General features: G+C 39.3%; 1 protein-coding gene across 1 annotated transcript; it reads right to left on the bottom strand.

Annotated features, from left to right (window-relative positions):
* Positions 1–10963: 10963 nt before the first annotated feature.
* Positions 10964–13041, bottom strand: CGA (glycoprotein hormones, alpha polypeptide). Its single transcript, XM_068985457.1, has 3 exons — positions 12942–13041; positions 11665–11849; positions 10964–11041 (listed from the first exon to the last, which is right to left on the bottom strand). The coding sequence occupies exons 1-3, from the start codon at positions 13039–13041 to the stop codon at positions 10964–10966; spliced, it is 363 nt and encodes a 120-aa protein (XP_068841558.1).
* Between the last annotated feature and the right edge of the window lie 9336 nt (positions 13042–22377).

Genomic DNA, 22377 nt, shown 5'->3' with positions numbered 1-22377 from the left:
AAGCACCAGATTGGCCCTCCAAACTGAGAGCCAATCTAGAGAATAGCTGGTCAGTTTTCTTTTTAAATGTCACAGTCAGGTAAGAAAAGGAAAGATGAGAAGCTGTCACAGATGGAAGGAGATTCAGGAGATATAACACCTAAATGAAGAGTGGGATTCTTGGACTGGATCCTAGAAGAGAAAAAGAATATTAGCAGAGAAACTGGTCAAATCCAAATAAGAAACGTGAGTCAATGAGCCCACAGATAAGAAAAAACAAATAGAGTGGCCATTCTCCCAACCACAGGAGAGAAAAGGGGCTCAGCAGAATGAATGTATGAAAGTGTTTCTAAATATTTTTATGTTCACCAATGTAAGACAGTTCAGTTCAGTCATTCAGTCGTGTCCGACTCTTTGCGATCCCATGAATCACAGCATGCCAGGCCTCCCTGTCCATTACCAACTCCCGGAGTTCACTCAGACTCACGTCCATCGAGTCCGTGATGCCATCCAGCCATCTCATCCTCTGTTGTCCCCTTCTCCTACTGCCCCCAATCTCTCCCAGCATCAGAGTCTTTTCCAATGAGTCAACTCTTTGCCTGAGGTGTCCAAAGTACTGGAGCTTCAGCTTTAGCATCATTCCTTCCAAAGAAATCTCAGGGCTGATCTCCTTCAGAATGGACTGGTTGGATCTCCTTGCAGTCCAAGGGACTCTCAAGAGTCTTCTCTGACACCACAGTTCAAACACATCAATTCTTCGGTGCTCAGCCTTCTTCACAGTCCAACTCTTACATCCATGACCACAGGAAAAACCATAGCCTTGACTAGACAGACCTTTGTTGGCAAAGTAATGTCTCTGCTTCTGAATATGCTATCTAGGTTAGTCATCACTTTTCTTCCAAGGAGTAAGTGTCTTTTAATTTCATGGCTGCAGTCACCATCTGCAGTGATTTTGGAGCCCAAGAAAATAAAGTCTGAAAATGTTTCCACTGTTTCCCCATCTATTTCCCAAGTGATGGGACCAGATGCCATGATCTTCGTTTTCTGAATGTTGAGCTTTAAGCCAACTTTTTCACTCTCCTCTTTTACTTTCATCAAGAGGCTTTTTAGCTCCTCTTCACTTTCTGCCATAAGGGTGGTGTCATCTGCATATCTGAGGTTATGGATATTTCTCCAGGCAATCTTGATTCCAGCTTCTGTTTCTTCCAGTCCAGCATTTCTCATGATGTACTCTGCCTATAAGTTAAATAAGCAGGGTGACAATATACAGCCTTGACGTACTCCTTTTCCTATTTGGAACCAGTCAGTTGTTCCATGTCCAGTTCTAACTGTTGCTTCCTGACCTGCATACAGATTTCTCAAGAGGCAGGTCAGGTGGTCTGGGATTCCCATCTCTTTCAGAATTTTCCACAGTTTATTGTGATCCACACAGTCACAGGCTTTGGCATAGTCAATAAAGCAGAAATAGATGTTTTTCTGGAACTCTCTTGCTTTTTCCATGATCCAGCGGCTGTTGGCAATTTGATCTCTGGTTCCTCTGCCTTTTCTAAAACCAGCTTGAACATCAGGGAGTTTATGGTTCACCTATTGCTGAAGTCTGACTTGGAGAATTTTGAGCATTACTTTGTAAGACAGTGAAGACAGCAAACCAAATGAGGATAAAGTTAGAAGCATTCCACACATCTCCAATTAGTAATAACAGTGATTACATAACTAATTCTATTCTCCATCCTTAGTTTGCTAAACATTTTTCAGGATCTCCCTTTCCTGAATGTTCAGTAAATGCTTTTGTGTGTGCTTTGCTTTGTGATGAATGGCAACCAAAGAGCCTTTCTTTTTTCTAATCTGGTCATCTGTTCCAGTTTCCTACCTTTTCATATGAGTGAGTGATAGTCACTCAGTCGTGTCCGACTCTTTGTGACCCCATGGACTATATAGCCTGCCATACTCTTCTGTCCTTGGGATTCTCCAGGCAAGAATACTGGCATGGGTGGCACACAAAAATTAGGAAAAGATGAACTGGGAGAGTAGGATAGACATGTGTACACTACCATGTGTAAGACAGATAACTAGTGGGAGACTTCTGTGTAGCACAGGGAGCTCAGCTCAGTTCTCTACGATGACCTAGAAGGGGGGATTGGGGGGGCAGGGAGGCTTTAGAGGGAGGGGATGTATGTGCACACAGAGCTGATTCAGGTTTTTGTAGCAGAAACAGCATTGTAAAGCAATGATACTCCAATAAAAAATAAAAATTAGGACAAAACAGGGTGAACTGGAGGATATTTGGGGATGTTCATATGGGGCTTGATGAAAAAGAAAGATAATGATGGTTCTGAGAAAAATACAAATAATAATACAAAAATACTTTTTGATACAAAAAAGTATCAGATTTATATAAAAGTTCAAATAAAATACTTTCGGATCTTTCACTGAGGAAAGTGAGGTTATTTCTTTATAGCTTTTTGTCAAGCTTTACCTTCAAAATAGCTACGTGAAATTTATCAAGACTTTTTAACGATTCTGTCTTCAAATTACTGATAGTCAAGCATGTGTGCTAAGTCGCTTTAGTCATGTCCAACTCTTTATGACCCTATGAACCGTAGCTCACCAGGCTCCTGTGTCTATGAGATTTCCCAGGCAAAAATACTGGAATGGATTGCGATGCCCTCCTCCAGTGGATCTTCCCAACCCAGGGATTGAAATCACATCTCTTATGTTTCCTGCATTGGCAGGCAGGTTCTTTATCACTAGCACCACCTAGGAGGCCCTTGATAGTCACTACCTGCAAAAAACTTAGGGCATGAAGGTAACCAAAAAATTCTTAAAACCATTATTTTACAACCATTCAAAACATTATAACAGTTTAAAATATATATAAGGAATCTAAGGGATTTTCCTTTTCTCTCACTGACAAATGACATATTGAAATCTGTATATTAATGTGAATGAATTTGAGCTTTACTTTAGCTTATCAAATAGTTTAAATAATGAAGCTATAATTTGTTTAATGCTATACATTAGTGAATATAATGTTCATCTGTACAAAGTCAGTTTTCATTCCAGTTCCAAAGAAAGACAATGCCAAAGACTGCCCAAACTACCACACAATTGTACTCACTTCACATGCCAGCAAGGCAATGTTCAAAATCCTTCAAGCTAGGCTTCAACAGTGCATGATCCAAGAACTTCCAGATGTACAAGCTGGATTTAGAAAAGGCAGAGGAACCAGAGATCAAATTGCCAACATCAGTTGGATCATAGAAAGAGCAGGGGAATTCCAGAAAAGCATCTACTTCCATTTCATTAACTATACTAAAGCCTTTGACTGTGTGGATCACAACAAACTGTGGAAAATTCTTCAAGAGATGGAAATATCACACCATCTTACCTGCCTCCTATACACAGGTCAAGAAACAACAGTTAGTTAGAATTGGACACAGAATAATGGACTGGTTCCAAATTGGGAAAGGAGTACATCAAGGCTGTATATTGTCACCCTGCTTATTTAACTTATATGCAGAGTACATCATGCAAAATGCTGGGCTGGATGAAGTGCAAGCTGTAATGAATATTTCCGGGAGAAATATCAATAGCCTCAGATATGCAGATGACACCACCCTTATGGTAGAAAGCGAAGAGGAACTAAACAGCCTCTTGATGAATGTGAAAGAGGAGAGTAAAAAAGCTGGCTTAAAACTCAGCATTCAATAAACTAAGATCATGGCATCTGGTCCATCACTTCATGGCAAATAGATGGGGAAACAATGGAAACGCTGACAGACTTTATTTTCTTGGGCTCCAAAATCACGTGGATGGTGACTGCAGCCATGAAATAATTAAAATATGCTTGCTCCTTGGAAGGAAGGCTATGACATACCTAGACAACATATTAAAAGGCAGAGACATCACTTTGCCAAAAAAGGTCTGTATAGTCAAAGCTGTGGTTTTTCCAGCCATCATGTACAGATGCAAGAGCTGAACCATAAAGAAGGCTGGGTGCCAAAGAATTGATGCTTTTGAACTGCAGTGTTGGAGAAGAGTCTTAAGAGTGCCTTGGACTGCAAGATCAAACAAGTCAATCCTTTGACTTGATCAAACAAGTCAATCCTAAAGGAAGTCGAGCCTGAATGTTCACTGGAAGGTCTGATATTGAAGCTGAAGCTCCAATAGTTTGGCCACCTGATGCAAAGAGCCAACTCATTAGAAAAGACCCTGATGCTGGGAAAGACTGAGGGCAGGAGAAAGGGGCAACAGAGGATGAGATGGTTGGTTGGTATCACCGACTCAATGGACGTGAGTTTGAGCAAACTCCAGGAGATAGTGAAGGGCAGGGAAGCCTGGCCTGCTGCAGTGCATGAGGTCACAAAGAGTCAGACATGAGTGAGTGACTGAACAACAACCACATCATCAGTCCAAGTGTCTGCCAGCAATCCACATGCCCTTCCTACTTCCTGCATTTCGTCCAAGCTGGGGTGCATTTCTGTGTCAAGCTCAGATTTCCTTTCTTCCTCAGGAGCTGCCTTGGGCAAACTGCTACTTCTCTGCCTCCCTTTTGCCCTCCATTTCCTAGTCCAACCACTAATGCTGGCTTTTTCTAATTATCTCCAACATGAATGGCAATTGAGAAAAAGGTGTGTAGAAGGAAATTTGCACATCCTGAAATTCTACTTACTGTCAATTTAGCTGAAAATCAATTACCATTCACAGGCAATTTACAACTGAATATGTGATACATTTCAAACACACTTTCTGATCAAGAGCATCTGGAGAAAATTGATACATTTTTTGTGCTTTGCCATTTACTATCCTCCATTTTTAAAACATTCCATTAATAAAAATGGCTTTAAAAAGACAGAATCTCTTCTTTGAAAACCCTCTTAGAAACTTTTGATCACCTGCCAATTTTTTGGCCGCTTCAGTGACCCCCATTTTCTTCACTCTCTTCCCAAAACTTCAGCTTTCAAGTCCTTCAGACAAGTAAGTCCTGGGAGTCAAGTTCAGTGGGAAAATACTTTTCTGAATATGTATTTTCTGGGGAGCAAAAAAGGAATTCATTAAAAACATTCAACAGTTATTTCCTTTTTATGTCTCCTGTTTTGAAGTTGCATGCAATAATTAACTTCTCTCTTCGATTCAAGGAAACTCAGACCCAGCTTCAGTTCTTCGTGAAAACAGCAGTGTTTAATATTTACAATTCCATGTGCTACATAGTTTTGAAGAGGAGAATATGGAAATCCTACTTGGCTTTCAGAACAGAGAAATTTCTTTGTGTTTATCCTAATTAAGTTCAAAAAGAAAGTTCCTGGAGGAGGTGTTGAGTGAGTCAAGAGGAGAAAGAAAGGTGAAGCTGAAGTTCACACTTCGAGATAGAACATCAACGGACAAGTCACAATTACAATTCAAATTTCAATTGTTTTTAGTATGATGGCTTCTTACCCTGGGCAAACCCCCAAGAGAGTTGTCATCCTTTGAGAAAACAATGGAATTTAAAAGAAGCTACCCAAAATTAGAGATGGGGAAACCCAGAATTCCATGCATCCCCAGTCCTTGTGCAGCTGAAGCTTTTTTGTGCCTCAATTTATCTAACTGTCAGGTGGAGATGGTGCCACCTGCCTTGACTTTTGGTACATGAAGGGCTGAGTGAGACTCATTGAGGTATCATCGCAGGGCTTTCCGAGAAAGTAAAGGTGCCATACTAATGGCAGGTAATTTGGTGTTGATTAACTTTTCATCAAATAAGCAGACCTCTCTAGACCTCTTGGGGCTTCCCTGGTGGCTCAGACAGTAAAGAATCCACTTGTAATGTGGGAGACCTGGGTTCGATCCCTGGGTTGGGAAGATCCCCTGGAGGAGGGCATAGTACCCCTCTCCAGTATTCTTGCCTGGAGAATCCCCATGGACAGGGAATTCTGGTGGGCTACAGTCCATGAGGTTGCAGAGTCAGACACGACTAAGTGACTAAGCACAGCACAGCACAGCTGGACCTCTCCTGAGGTTTGTATTCCTAACCAACCTCTTCATGCCAGTTTCGTGGTCATTTACATGTGGATTCTTTAGTTTTACCTTCCTGTTGGACAAGATTATGTTCAGTTCTTCTAGTTTCCCCAGAGATGACAAGAGCAAAACAAAACAATTTGGGGCAGTATTTTCTCCAGAAGTTTCTGAGCACTATAAGGATAATGAAGATATCAACATTTGGAATCTTAGATGTCAACTGAGGTTCTTGCCAATGTAAGACATTATCTCTACAAAATGCAACAAGTCATAGTAGGATGATGAGATTGTTGGCAGAGCTGCCATGTAAGATTGCACAGTGTATGCACTGCACAGAGGTACCCAGCTAGGGGATAAGGACTGCCTGACATCCACTCTTCTATGCCATTTAAGTATGAAGTCATTTACTCAAGATGCTCTGCTTGGGTACATAGCTGGAGTTACATACACCTCAAGGTTCACAGAAACACTGTTTGCAGTAACCAAGACATAGACGCAAAGTAACTACATCCATTGACAGATGAATGGATGAAGAAGATATGGTATATATATACAGTGGAAATTACTCAGCCATAAAAAAACAGTGAAATAATGCCATTTGCAGCAACATAGATGGACCTAGAGTTTACCATGCTAAGTGAACTCAAAGACAAATATCATATGATATCTTTTAAGTGTGAAATCTTTAAAAATGATGCAAATGAACTTATTTACAAAAAAGAAATAGTCTCATAGACATAGAAAGCAAATGTACGGTTACCAATGGAGAAAGGGCTTAGGGGATACATTAGGAGTTTGGCATTAACATATATACACTACTCTATATAAAATAGATAACCAACAAGGACCTACTGTATACCACAGGGAACTAAATTCAATACTCTGTAATAACATATGAAGGGAAAGATTCTGAAGAAGAATATATATTTTATTTATATATGTACAACACTGAATCACTTTGCTATACACCTGAAAATAACACATGATAAATCAACTATATTTCAATTTTTAACAAATGCTCTGCCTGCCCAGAGAGGCATTTTTTTCATTCATGCAAAGGCTTTATGTAGTCTAGAGGTCTTGACTACAGATGATTGCTTAGATTTTGATCGTGGTTGGAGGACAAAGTGGGAACAAGTAGAATTATAGCTTTTTCTTCCTTCTTTAATCAAGTTCAGCCACATTTGAGGCCGCAGACTCCTCCAGCGGTGCTTCTCACCTCTCCTGCCTCCCTCTTACATTTTTAAAAAAGTTTTTGGCTGCACAGGGTCTTCGTCGCTGCACGCAGGCTTTCTCTAGTCGTGGTGAGCAGGACCTACTCTCCATTCCAGTGCCCAGCCTACTCATTACAGGGGCTTCTGTTGCAGGGCACAGGCTTCCATAGTTGCAGCTCATGGGATTAGTTGCTCCACAGCATGTGGAATTTTCCCGGACCAGGGATTGAACCCTGCACTGGCAAGCAGATTCTTTTCCACTGCACCACCAGGGAAGTCCCTCTTACATACTTTTCCTGCTTGAAGCTACTCCTCCTGGCTGGAGGTCTTTCCTAAGCTCTGTCTAGCGCTGTTCATGCTGCCTATTAGACATGCTTACCCAGTACCCTTTGGACACCTCAACTCGGCATGTCCCAGTCTGAACTGTCACTTCCCCCCTCTGCTGCCACACAGACCTTTTTTATTTCCCAGTTTTGGGAACAGTCATCAGTGATCCAAGAAGTCAGGAGAGTTGGACTGCAAAGAGTTGGACACAACTGAGCAACTGAAAAACAACAAAGACATCACAGCCCACTTTCTTAGCCAGGCTGGGCCACAATCATCTCTTCATTTTCTCCTAATTTCTCCCAATTCTGTCCCCACCTCTTACCCTCACCCTCTCTGCCAGTAGGCCACCACCACCTCCTGCGGAGACAGTTTGATGAAGGACCAGACTCAAGATCCTGTGACCAGTCTCTCAGCTTCTCAAATCACCATTTACTTGCTGCCAGAATGAGTTTTCTAAAGTGCAAAGTGGGACCTATTATTCCTTTAATAGCACTTCTCAAACTCCTCCACTTAAGTACACCTAATGCAAGAAGAGTGAACCAGACCCCAGGAGGTTTGGGAAGGGTCAAAAGAGCACAGTCCAGAAGGCCCCACCCACAATGTGAAGTTTCTTTTCAAATCCCACTTTTTAAACTCATTTTGTCAATTTTGCATTCTACTCTATAACATCTCTGTTTTGAAATTAAAATAACACGTCCCCAAATCTTCAAGCAAAATTGATCTTTAGAAAGGTGGATGTTTAATGCTATGGCTGCCAGAACTTTCAAGCGCCCTAGTTTGAGAAGCATGGGTCCGAGCTGGAGTGTCCATTTCTTTGCATTTTATTTGCATGACTCGACTACAGGTGTCCAAGTGCCTCTACAGCTCCAGCCCTCCATCCAGCTCCGTGAAGTCCAGGCACTCTGAACTGCTTGTCATTCTGTGACCAGCACACTGGTTCGCATCTCAGGACATTTACCTGTGTCCTGTTTACATATGCTGTTTCTTCAACCCAGACCAAACCCTTCCCCCATCTATCTGCTTATCCTCTAGATTCAACTCAAGTATCACCTTTCCTGTGAAGCACTCCATGATGAACTCCACTAGAGACTGAGTTAACTATCCCTCACTGAATGCCCCCAAAACCCATACCTTTCCCATAGCATCATCTCACTTGATCTTTATTTTTAATTTATTTTTATTTGTAGAATAACTGCTTTACAGTATTGTGTTGGTTTCTGCCGTGCATCAACATGAGTCGGCCATAGGTATATATATGCCCTCTCCCTCTTGAACCTTCCTCCCACCCCTCTAGGTTGTCACAGAGCACCTGATTTGCATATTGTGCATGCTTGCCGCGAGCTCAGTTGCTTCAGTTGAGTCTGACACTGCGACCCTATGTGACCCTATGGACCATAGCACACCAGTCTCCTCTGTCCATGGAATTCTCCAGGCAAGAATCCTGGAGTGAGTTGCCATGCCCTTCTCCAGGGGCTCTTCCCGACACAAAGATAGGACCCATATCTCTTAATGTCTCCTGTACTGGCAGGCAGGTTCTTTACCACTTGAGCCCCTGGGAAGCCCGATTTGTGTCTCATTTGATCTTAATTCTTTTCTATGTCTCTCCTCCCTACCTGACTGTGGATTGTTTCAGGGCAGTCTGTATCTTACTGTAGTGCTCTCCAGGGTAGATTTGGCTGCCCTGAATGGCCATGGGGATGTCCAGTTCCTCTCTCATTACTCATTCCATCCCCTCTGTCCAATAAGATGACCCTCAGATGGACAGGAGCTCTCCAGTCAATGGTGGATCCCTAGCTTTCTTCTCCTGCTGTATCTTCCAAACAAGCTCTGAAGACCTGACACGTGTAGATTCTCAGTGAATATCAGTTAAATGTTTGAATGAACCCATGATCAGCACCATGGTTTTCTTAAGCTGCATTCTGTTTTCTCAATCTTACCTTCCAGAGAATCCTGATATCTCTCAATTTCCAACATCTAATCAGAGGCCAGCACTTACTGGACATTAAATAAATGTGTAACAAATAAGCAAATGAATAAGCTAATGTGTGTGCATTTCAGAGTTTCTTTAAAAGTACATGTGCTCATTTTCATTTTTCATCCTAACACCTGGTGTTTTTACCAACCTGTTAGAAATTGATTTTTCACTCGTAAATGGGATCTTGACAAACTGGTGATGAATGAACTTTTTTTTAAACCTTATCTGTAACCAGTGTGATATATATATATTTTTTTAAATCTGGCTCCTTTAGGAATTGAACTTTTGGGTGGCTTTGATCTCTACCATAGCTAATATAATTTAGTGGGTAAAATCCCACTATCTCTAAGTATAAATGTGCAATAAATGTGGTTTTGAAGCAGGGCACTAAGCACTCAGTGAATTCTTTGTTCATAACTTGCTCATTTCCATCTGGATGTAAAAATGGAATGTTAGAGGATGTTATCCTTACCTTAGCCACTGTTTGGTTATAACCTGGCTGCCAGGAACTGTGGTCAGGCATAAGCCAGTGGAAAGCAACTTCAGACTAGGGATGATTTTGGCTTTACCAAATCTTAGAACAGTGATCTTCCTTTTTTTTTTTTTTTAATTTAAAATTTTCAGTAAAAATGTTTGTGACCAAACATCCCCAATATCCACATATGTATTTATTTATAAATTTTATACACCCAAGACTATATGTAAATAAATGAATGAACAAGTTAAGTAATGTGTGCACATTTCAGTGTTTCTCTAAAGGTACAGGCACTCACTTTAATTTTTCACCCTGCCATCTGCTGTGTTTACCAACCTGTTAGAAATTGGTTTTACACTTTGAAATGGAATCTTGACAAACTGGTGATGAATGAAGTTTTTTTAAAGCCTTATCTGTTATCAGTTTTATTTTTTAATGTATCTGTACTTCTATCAAACTCACCCAAATGGGCATCTAAAGACAATATGCAAATGAATAGAAATAAAAGTTGTATTTTCTTCCTTCACCCCAGTGGATTGTCTCATGAGTAGCCCACTGTCAGGGGCTCACAGCTTGCTCTGGAAGGCTTGGTTAGAACAAGATTCTCCAGTATCAGGCCATTGACTACATGGGAACCCAGCTCACCCACTGGCTCACTCCCTTCCATTAATCCTATCAAAAGTAACTGGCTTGAAACTTCAGAAAAAATTAGAATTCAGTGATAAAGAGTGATGATTTAAAAGACTTTATTTCCAGTGGAACCAGTTTTTTATGGTCACGCTAAATGCCATATTTCATTCCAAAGGAAAAGATCAAGACTGCTGATTATATTGTAGGATAAGGAGAAAAGCAATAAAGCTGCAGTATATTCTCAAAGCAGGTTAAAAATGGCATGGCTAGGAAAAGGAGGGTTTTATCTCACAAAGGCATAGACACTGGACAAATTAATTTTCCTTTTGAGCAAATCAACCATCATTAACATGGCCCATTGCAAAATATTTAAGATTTGTGATAATAACAAGTACTGCAGTGGCACTCGGTGTGGTTCTCCACTCTGACATTTCCCATCACTGTGGCCTAAAGGGGAAGGGAGAAAGAGATAGATGATAGATAGATGTCAATGGATAGATAGGTAGGCTAGCAAAATTGAAAACTGTTCAGTAAAATTGTCTCTAGCCAGCTGAACTGAATAGATGCTATATGGGACTTCTGTGCTGGTCCAGTGGCTAGAACTCTAGCTCTCAGTGCAGGGGGCCCAGGTTCCATCCCTGGTCAGAGAACTAGATCCTCCTGCCACAACTAAAGATCCCACATACTGAGTGCTACAACTAAGACCCTGTGCAGCCAAAGAAATAAATAAGTACTTTAAAAAACAGATACTTGCTATATTTGCACAATCTCCTTTTCAGCTGATATTTTCATGCCGAAAGCTTAGATTTGCACTGTATAAGTATTCTATGTTCTCTCCCAGCCTGCCCCTTATCACCTCTGTCCACTTTCTTCATTCTGGATAGATCCAGCCTCTGCCCACAAGATTGCTGACTGTCTTGGTTAAAGTGGACAAGCTCAGCCCTTGGCTCTACAAATGCCATTGAAGGATTGGTCATTAGCTACCCCTGGCATGAAGCCCATGGATGTGCTGTGAGGACATTTCTCTGGCTGAACTGTTAGAAAGTTTCTGGGGCCCTTTAGGTCCTCACCTTGGTAAATGCTTTGGCCACACAACACGTGGCTTCCGAGGTGATGTTCTTGGGAACCAACATTGTCTTCTTAGACCTCGCTGGAGTGGGGTATGCCCTGGAGAAGCAGCACCCCATGCACTGATAAATTGGAGCATCTGGCTTGGAGAAGTATTTGTTTTCTTTTAGCTTGCATTCAGGACAACCTATCACCGGAAAAAAAAAAAAAATTTAAAAAGAGAGAGAGGGAAAGAAAAAAAAAGAAAGAAAAAGGCAAAGAGTAAAATAATCCAGAAAGAATTTTTTAAAAAAACTATGAATGATTCCTTACTATAGGACAACACATATTCTTTTTTTCTATTGGAAATTAAAATAAATAAATGCTTTTTGGTTGTATGTTCATCTTCATGCACAATGTCTCTTTGTCCTGACTACAGTTATTTTCATTGGAAAATAATTTTTGCAGCTAGGAAGCATAGGACAGCGCAGTAGTAGAAGATTCTTTAAGAATGACTTCTAACTTTCAGTGCTGACAGTATGTCTATAGGTAGTGCAAGACTTGACAGATGAAAACACCATGCTCGTCCAAAAGAAGAATTTTCCCCAGAGGCAAAATATTTTGCACTTTAGAACCTACTATTTCTTTCCCCCATAGAAACTCCAAATACTGACAGAGGAAAACTTGTCAGAATTAAGAAAGCTTGGTGAGTGGGACAGCCTGCTACTAGATCTGGCATCTGCACTTGGGAACAGGGGTTAAAATATTACCACTTGTCTAGAGAAAAACCATTACCAATAGTAGCTCACAGTTTCATAGCAGATGGGGTGGTATCAGCTACTGTATGAGATGTTTCAGAAAATAGAGCAAAAAAATTTACTGCATAAAGTGGTTTTGTTTTCTAACTTGTTAACTGATATGAAAATTCATCTACAAAGGCAATGTTAAAATAATCCCAAATCTTCTGGGAGAAATGTAAAAAAAAAAAAAACCAACAAGCTAAAATGAATAAGGAGCATTTTTTGCTTGTAAAACTCAGATAAAGAGTAATCAGGAATCTATTTCAAATGGAAATGTACAAGCTGCTATTTAAATGGACATGTAAGATATCATTTTCACTGTACATTTTTAGAACCTAATTTAATTTTATGTTCACAATCTAAAAGTGCCTCGATATATACCCAATGGCAAAGATTTATCACGTTTGAAAAGGAGGTAGAAATGTAATTAATGGAGTTATTGATGTACATTTAGAAATGCGTGCTTTCTTGTTACTGTAAACCCAAGTTTGGTTACATACCCTGCATTGTAAACTCTCCATCAGGAAAGGAATGGAGAATTTGCAGAAACAGAGACAATATGGCCAGAATGGCAGCTGCATACTTTCTGTAGTAATCCATGGCTCTTCTGCAAAACAGACATAGGAAAAAAAAGTTACTATAAAATTGGCTTAACAGGCATAACAACAACCAGTAGTTTTAATATTGCTGCAACTAAGTCATCAATGTCTTGACCCCTTGGCCTACAGCTCCCAATATACTTTAAAGCCATGTAGAAAAAAGCAATTTCTCTTTAGGAAAGAGGTAGAGAATTGACTCTTCTCATTTCTTGTATCAACCAGTATAACCAGGCCTAATGATAACAATAAGAAATTGTTTCCAAAATCTTAACATCCTGTTAAGAATCTTTAATTACCTTATTTATAAAATATGAAACTTCAATAGATAATATCTAAGGATATCTATATGATGGATGGATGGGTGGATAAACAGACAAGCTTAAATATGATTTATAAAATAAACAGTATTTGAGCCCATCCTTCCCAGTTCCATGTGGGAGAACAGAAGGAAATAACAATGCCTCTCCTGTGTTTTATTCACTGGGGGTAGCTGAGTTGTAAGGCTAGTTATGAATTGCAAAGTAAATGCTAATCTAACAATGTGGCAAGAATAGACAGCAGGTAGTATTAATCAAAGTTTTCCTAAATGCACTTCCTGACTGATTTATACCTGTAGTACAGCTTTACCTAAGCATTCTGAATGCATGAGATCATGTTAAGTAAGGTCAGCCGAATGATTGATCATATCCAGATACTGACTACATTTAAGAATTGGGTTTTATCTCTACATGTTTCAGAAAAATCTCATGTAAGATAAAAGGGACAAATTTTTATCCCTGTTTATTTAAAGAGCTTATGTTCAAACCATGAAAGATAAGAGACAGAGAATCAATTACCTATGAAAAGACAATTCAGAACACTTAAAGAATTAACACCAATTTAACAGAATCACTTTTATAAAATGGAAGAGGGAACAGTTCCCAGCTCAATTTATGAGGGCAGGATTACCCTGACACAAAAGCCAGAAATATACAGAACAAAAAAAGAAAACAAGAGATTGGTACATTTCATGAAATTTATTTTTTTATCTCATGATATTTAGATGGCAAAATCCTAAACAAAATAATAGCAAATTGAATACAGTAATGTATAAGAAAAATTATTCAACACAACCAACTGGAAATAATTTGCAATAGTCAAGACCAGTTCAATATTTGAAAATCACTTAATTGTAATCCACCATATCAAAATAATAAAGAAAAAAACCATATGATTATACCAATTTGACAAAATCCAATACTCTTTCACAACAAACACTCTCAGCAAACAAGAACCAAAACAGTTTTCTCAACTTGATAAAGACTTGATAAAGAGCATTTATAAAAACCTACAGGTAACCTACAGATAATATCATACTTAATGTGAAAAACTGAATGCTTTCCGCTTAAGCTCAGAAACATGATGAGGATGTCCATTCTCATTACTCTTATTCAATATAGTAGTAGACATTCTAGCCAGCGCATAAAAACTAATTTAAAAGGAAGAGGTAAAACTGTCCTTATTTACAGATGATATGATCATCTACATTTAAAAAAACAAAACAAGGAACCTACAAAAAAAGGTCCTGGAATTAATTAGTGAGTTCAGCAAGCAAGACTGAATGACAAGAACAACATACAAAAATCAACTACATGTTTATATACTAAAAACAGTAATGTGGAAACAAATTAAAACACAATACTATTTATACTCACTCCAAAGAAAATAAAATACTTAAGTATAAATCTAATGAAATATGAACAAAATTTGTACCCTGAAAATTACAAAGTATCGATGAAGTAAATCAAAGAAGACCTAAATAAATGGAGAGACAAATCATGTTCATGGATTGGAAGACCCGGCATAGTAAAGATGTCAGTTCAGTTCAGTTCAGTCATTCAGTCGTGTCCGACTCTTTGTGACCCCATGAATCACAGCATGCCAGGCCTCCCTGTCCATCACCAACTCCCGGAGTTCATTCAGACTCATGTCCATTGAGTCGGTGATTCCATCCAGCCATCTCATCCTCTGTTGTCCCCTTCTCCTCCTCCCCCCAATCCCACCCAGCATCAGAGTCTTCTCCAATGAGTCAACTCTTTGTATGAGGTGGCCAAAGTACTGGAGTTTCAGCTTTAGCATCATTCCCTCCAAAGAAATCCCAGGGTTGATCTCCTTCAGAATGGACTGGTTGGATCTCCTTGCAGTCCAAGGGACTCTCAAGAGTCTTCTCCAACACCATAGTTCAAAAGCATCAATTCTTTCACACTTAGCTTTCTTCATAGTCCAACTCTCACATCCATACATGACCACTGGAAAAACCATAGCCTTGACTAGACAGACCTTTGTTGGCAAACTAATGTCTATGCTTTACAATATGCTGTCTAGGTTGCTCATAACTTTCCTTCCAAGGATTAAGCGTCTTTTCATTTCATGGCTGCAATCACCATCTGCAGTGATTTTGGAGCCCAAAAAATAATGTCTGATACTGTTTCTGCTATTTCCCCATCTATTTCCCATGAAGTGATGGGACCAGATGCCATGAAGCTTTAAGCCAGCTTTTTCACTCTCCTCTTTCACTTTCGTCAAGAGGCTTTTTAGTTCCTCTTCACTTTCTGCCATAAGGGTGGTGTCATCTGCATATCTGAGGTTATTGATATTTCTCCCAGCAATCTTGATTCCAGCTTGTACTTCTCCCAGCCCAGCGTTTCTCATGATGTACTCTGCATATAAGTTAAATAAGCAGGGCGACAATATACAGCCTTGACGTACTCCTTTTCCTATTTGGAACCACTCTGTTGTTCCATGTCCAGATCTAACTGTTGCTTCCTGACTTGCATACAGATTTCTCAAGCGGCAGGTCAGGTGGTCTGGGATTCCCATCTCTTTCAGAATTTTCCACAGTTTATTGTGATCCACACAGCCAAAGACTTGTCATAGTCAATAAAGTAGAAATAGATGTTTTTCTGGAACTCCCTTGCTTTTTCAATGATCCAATGGGTGTTGGCCATTTGATCTCTGGTTCCTCTGCCTTTTCTAAAACCAGCTTGAACATCTGGAAGTTCACGGTTCACATATTCCTAAAGCCTGGCTTGGAGAATTTTGAGCATTACTTTACTAGCATGTGAGATGAGTGCAATTTTGCGGTAGGTTGAGCATTCTTTGGCATTGCCTTTCTCTGGGATTGGAATGAAAACTGACCTTTTCCAGTCCTGTGGCCCCTGCAGAGTTTTCCAAATTTGCTGGCATATTGAGTGCAGCACTTTTACAGCATCATCTTTCAGGAATTGAAATAGCTCAACTGGAATTCCATCACCTCCACTAGCTTTGTTCGTAGCGATGCTTTCTAAGGCCCACTTGACTTCACATTCCAGGATGTCTGGCTCTAGGCGAGTGTGAGTGATCACACCATAGTGATTATCTGGCTCGAGAAGATCTTTTTTGTACAGTTCTTCTGTGTATTCTTGTTCTCTTCAAATTCATCTCTATGTTTAATGAAATGTCTATCAAAACCCTAGTGCAGCTTTTGTAGACACAGAGAAGTTTATGATTACTGAATGGCGGAGGATCTAGAATAGCTAAAACAATTTTAGAAACAAAGTGGGAGGAACCAGACTTCCTGGTTAAGTGTTAAATCTTACTATATTATAACTATAGTAATCAAAATAGCATGATATTAGCAGAAGGATAGATACCTAGACCAATGGAACAGAATAGAGAACCAAAATATAGACTCTACACAAATACATCCAGTTGGCTTTTGACAAAGATGTCAGAGCAATTTAACAGAGGAGTTCAACTTTTCCAATAATGGCTGCCATAAAAATTGGACATCCATAGGCAAAACAAATACAGAAACAGAACATATAAAACATATAAAACAAACACCTCAATGTAAATCTCACATCTTATATGAAAATTAATTCCCTGGGGTAGGGGGAGGAAGGCTCAAGAGGGAAGGAATAAATGTATACTTGTAGCTGATTCATGTTCTTGGACAGCAGAAATCAACACAACATTGTAAACCAATTATCCTCCAATTAGAAATAATTTTTTTCAAAAAGTTAAAAAAAGAAAGAGAAAACTAATTCAAAATGGACCATCCATTTAACTGTAAAATGTGATATCATAAAATTATTAGAAAAAAAATTGAGGGGAGCAGGGTCTAGGTGAAGAGTTTTTAGAGTAGTCAAAAAAATTAATAAAAAGAAAACTGATATATTGGACCTCATCTAAATTATGAGGTAATTCTCAAGGAGGACGAAACTACAAGATACAGACTTGGAGAAAACATTTGCAAGCTGCATATCTAACAAAGGACTAGCATTTGGAATACATAAAGAACTCTCAAAAGTCAGTAGAAAAAAAAATCCAATTGGAAAATGGGCATTGCCCTGGAAAATATATATAGAACCCAGGGATTGAACCCAGGTCTCCCACATTGCTGGCAGATTCTTTACCAACTGAGCCACCAGGGAAGCCCAAGATACTGGAGTGGGCAGCCTATCCCTTCTCCAATGAATCTTCCCAACTCAGGACTCGAACTAGAGTCTCCTGCATTGCAGGTGGATTCTTTACCAGCTGAGCTACTAGAGAAGCCCATATAGAAGGCAAATAGGCACATTTAAAATATTCTACATCAACCATTAGGGACATGTGAATTAAAACCACAATGAGATATTACATACCTAACAGATAAAATAAAAATAACACCAAACAGGATAATTCAAACTTTGCTGGTGGAAATATAAAATGGTACAACCCCTGAGGAAAATAGTTTGGAAGTTTCTTATAAAACCATACATGTACTTACCATGTAGCCCAACAGTTACACTTGGGCATTTGTCTCAGAGAAATGAAAACTATGTTCAAGTAAAATTTGTACACAGAAGTTCAGAGCAGCTTTGCTTATAACAGCCCCAAACTGAAAATGATCCAGATGCCCCCCGGTGGATGGAGATGAATGGCTGGTCATGCAGACAACAGTACCTCCATACCAGAGAACATGGTGTAGCAGCACAAAGGAACACATTATTGACAAACATGCAACTTGGATGGATCTCAAGGGTATCATGCTGAGTGAAGGCTGCATACTGTATGATTCCATTTTTATAACACTTATGAAATAATAAAATTATAGAGATGGAGAATAGATTAGCAATTTTAAGAAATTAGTATTGGAGAGGGAGTTGATGGGAGTAAATAAGTGTGACAATCCACTCCAGTACTATTGCCTGGAAAATCCCATGGACAGAGGAGCCTGGTAGGCTACAGTCCATGGGATCGCAAAGAGTCAGACACAACTGAGCAACTTCACTTTCACTTTCATACAAAGATAGCATCAGGGAGCCTGTCTTGATTATGATAGGGATACATTAAAATACGCTCAGAGTGAAACTGCAGAGAAACACACACAGTACTAATGAAATCCAGATAAGCTCTGTGTGTTGTACCAATGTCAAGTTCCTGGGTTTCCCTTTGTACTATAGTTATGGAAGGTATTATCATTGCGTTTGTTGTGTGTGTGCTCAGTGCTCAATTGTGTCCAACTCTTTGAGACCCCATGAACCTGCCAGGCTCCTCTGTCCGTGGGATTTGTCACGCAAGAATACTGGAATGGGCTGCCATTTCCTCCTCCAGGGGATCTCCCCAGCCCAGGGATAAAACCTTCTCTCCTGTGTCTCCTGCATTGAAAGGCAGATTCTTTACCCACTGAGCCACCTGGGAAGTGTTCCTGGGGGAACCAGCTAAAGAGTACTCAGGACTTCCCCATGTATTTTTTTGCAACTTCCTCTAAATCTATAATTTATCAAAACCAAAAGTTTCTTTAAAAAAAAAAAAGACTTTTCAGAATGAGTCTTAAAATTTCACGTGATTCAAAACTTGTGGTTATTTTTCATGTGGACTGCCATAATAAGACCATGTTTTTGCCAGATGTTTACATAAACCCATACCTTTTATAAGAGTAATTTGTCAGACAGCAGAACTAACAGTTTATAAAACAGAAAGCAGACTATGTACATATTGGCAAGGATAAAACATATGTATGTCATTATTTCTACCTGATCTATCTACTTATGCCTAGTATTTAGGGGTTTTGTTTATCTTCATCCATGGTTAATACTGAATAAATATTGTCCTAAGTCAGTGGCTCTCAACAAGTGATCTGAGAATCCTAAAGAGTTTTAGCGGGTCTGGGAGGTCAAAATTATTTTCACAACACCAAGATGTTGTTTGGGTTTTTCACCCTTAACCCCTCACGAGTGTTCAGTGAAATATTCTAGAGGCTATATATGATATTGTAACAGACTGAATAAAGAAGCACGTGAGAATGTAACTGTATTCTATTAGTTCAGTGCTGTTTAAATGTTTGCTTAAAGGTAAAATAATTCCATTCTTCCCACTGACTTTTTTGTTTTGGATACTATCATTTTTTAATAAATATATTTTATCTATGTTGACATATTTTTTGTTGTTTTTAAAAGAATAAATATTTTAAAACTCATAACATAATTTCTAAATCAAAGACTATTAATAAATATAATTTCATTTAAAAATTCTTTGAGCTCTTCAATAATTTTTAAGACCATAAACTGTTTCTAAGATTCAAAAGTTTGAGAAAAACTTCTTAAGTGATATACAAAGTCACAGGGAAAATATCAGAATTGCAATGGGTTTCCTTTTTAAACTAGTATCATTTTCATGCTTTGATATTGCAGCTCATATATTATGAAAATTCAGCATTATGCAGTGAACAATTATATCAGAATTAATTCAGAGAGAAGCATTTATAACAAGATGGCAGAAAGTGAGAGCACAAAGCTGCTGCACATTTTAGGATTTGCTTTATGCTGAGGGGAAGATTTAAAAAGCAGAACCAAGTCACCATCGCTTTAGCTTTTAATAACAGAAATGGCTTTGTCTTTATTTTAAAAAGAGATGAGATTAACCAAGCAAAAACGGATTAACTCTCAAATTCTAGGTGTTTCTGAAAACATTTTAACAAACATTTTCATCAGTCTAATCACCCTGAGGTCTTTCTGTTTGGGAATTTGGAAGAAAAACATTAAGATCCAGGGCAGGAACAGTAATTATGTTCAGCTGGGTTTTATGCGATTTTGCAAAAAATGTTTGATCTAAATCAGATATACTAATCTCAGCCTCTCCGTATTCTGAGTGAGGACACAGCAGGCATCACAGACTCTAGACATCCAACGCCACAGTCCATCTCAACATCCACTCAACATGCCCCCCGCTCCTGCCACCTGCCCCTTCAAAGTAACATGAGGCCAAGGAAATGTGGTGTGCTCAACTTGACCTGTAAGGCCTTCCTCCTGTTTCTCAGCCTATCCACCTCAGACTTAGTTTAAGGAGCTGCCAGCCACCAGCTTCATGGTGAAGGTTTCATCCTACCTCAAAGGCAGAATAAATAACTCTCCACTGTGTTTACCTATAACTTTGCTTATAATTTTTAGATAAAGTTCCACAATCTGTCCTGAATACTAGCCAGTTATGTACGTTCGTCTTTCCATCCATGTAAAGCTTCTTAAGGGTAAAATCTGTGACCCCTAACCCACCCCCTTCCTAGCATACGACCTAGAGTAGATGCGGTTTTGCTGTACCATGACTTTGTGTGCGTGCATGCTAAGTCGCTTCAGTCCTTTTCAATGTTTTTGTGAACCCATGGACTGTAGCCTGCCAGGCTCCTCTGTCCATGAGAATCTCCAGGCAAGAACACTGGAGTGGGTTGCCATGGCTTCCTCCAGAGAATCTTCCCAACCCAGGGATCAAGCTCGCATCTCTTATGTCTCCTACATTGGCAGGCAGGTTCTTTACCATTTACGCCAACTGGGAAGCCCCACTGGGACTTTAGATCAGTAATAATATCAATCAAAACTTGCTTGTGTAGAGCTGTCATTCATACTGAGGAACAAGATAACTCTTGAATGACAACTTAGAATAAATGTTTAATTACATAAAATATTTTCAGATAATAAATTCATTAGAGACAATGTATTCTCATTTGGCTATAAAATTTGTAGCTGGCTAATATATGAATGTGTAAGTGTTAAATATGCTGCAGATAGGAGTCACTTTATGCAACGATATATTAAAAAACATTAAGATCCAGGGCAGGAACAATAATTAGGTTCAGCTGGGATTTATGCAATTTTGCCAAACATGCTTGATCTAAATTAAATATACTAATCTCTGAAGTGACTTAGCACACCCGCATGCATTTTGGGGGCCATTTTTGAAAAGTTCACCTGCCACAGCAGTGAAAACTTAGGGACAATGAACAATAGAAAGGCTTCTCCTTGCAGCTCCTCCACTCTATTTTTATCAGAAAAAAAAAAAAAGTGTCTATAAAGTAAGGTGCCAGGATTGAGAAATCTATCATCCTAGTCTATCTATCCTATTATTAAAAGGCTTCAAGGCAAATTAAATGTACATATATACATACATATTACATATGTATATTTATATATGTATATGCATGTGTGTATATATTTATATATGTATATTTACATATGTAATACATATGTGGGTATGTGTGGATGTGTTTGTACATGCATGTGCATACATGAACACATATATATGTACATTACATATATAAAAGATTGTTCCAAGATGACAAGTCTTTGGTTCAAGGTGACATCCTGCCCTTCATTTATCTGCAAAGATGCTGTCATTTCTCCCCCCCACAGCCAGAGAGTGAGGTTTTCAATTTTTCTAAAGGTGGTAATAGATGGGGTGACTCATCCATACTCTTCATACAAGGAGGTGCAACTGATTCATAGCACACTTTTGAGATGACTGGTTAGGAGTAGAGGCATAGTTCTTCGTTAACAAAACAGATTAAATCTAACTGATTTCTAGAGGGTTAACCTAAGGTTTCACCTCATTAGCCCCATCTAGCCCAGCTAACAACCAAGAAGAAGAAAAGTAGGCTGCCTTCAATGAAGGATCACTAATGAAAGGGACCCTTGAAAGAAAAGCCTTTAATCCCCAGCACACTGCCTGGCATGAGATAGGTATTCAAGACATGTTTGTTAAACTGAAGAGAGGTCTGTAAGTTTCAACATCTTGCCTGGCAAGTGCGTGCACATGTAGTCATTTCAGTTGTGTCTGACCCTTTGTGACTCTATGGACTATAGCCCACCAGGCTCCTCTATCCATGGGATTCTCCAGGCAAGAATATTGGAGTGGGTTGCCATGCCCTCCTCCAGGGGAATCTTCCTGATGCAAGGATCAAACCCGCTTTTTTTATGTCTCCTGCTTTGACAGGTGGGTTCTTTAACACTAACACCACCTGTGTCTGGAACAGCAAAAAACAATATTTCAGCCTTGATGAAAGATC

This window comes from Capricornis sumatraensis, chromosome 13 (genome assembly GCF_032405125.1).
Source record: "Capricornis sumatraensis isolate serow.1 chromosome 13, serow.2, whole genome shotgun sequence".
Taxonomy (NCBI): Eukaryota; Metazoa; Chordata; class Mammalia; order Artiodactyla; family Bovidae; genus Capricornis; species Capricornis sumatraensis.
The sequence above is the reverse complement of the archived record's forward strand: the minus strand, read 5'-3'. Positions and strand labels throughout refer to the sequence as shown.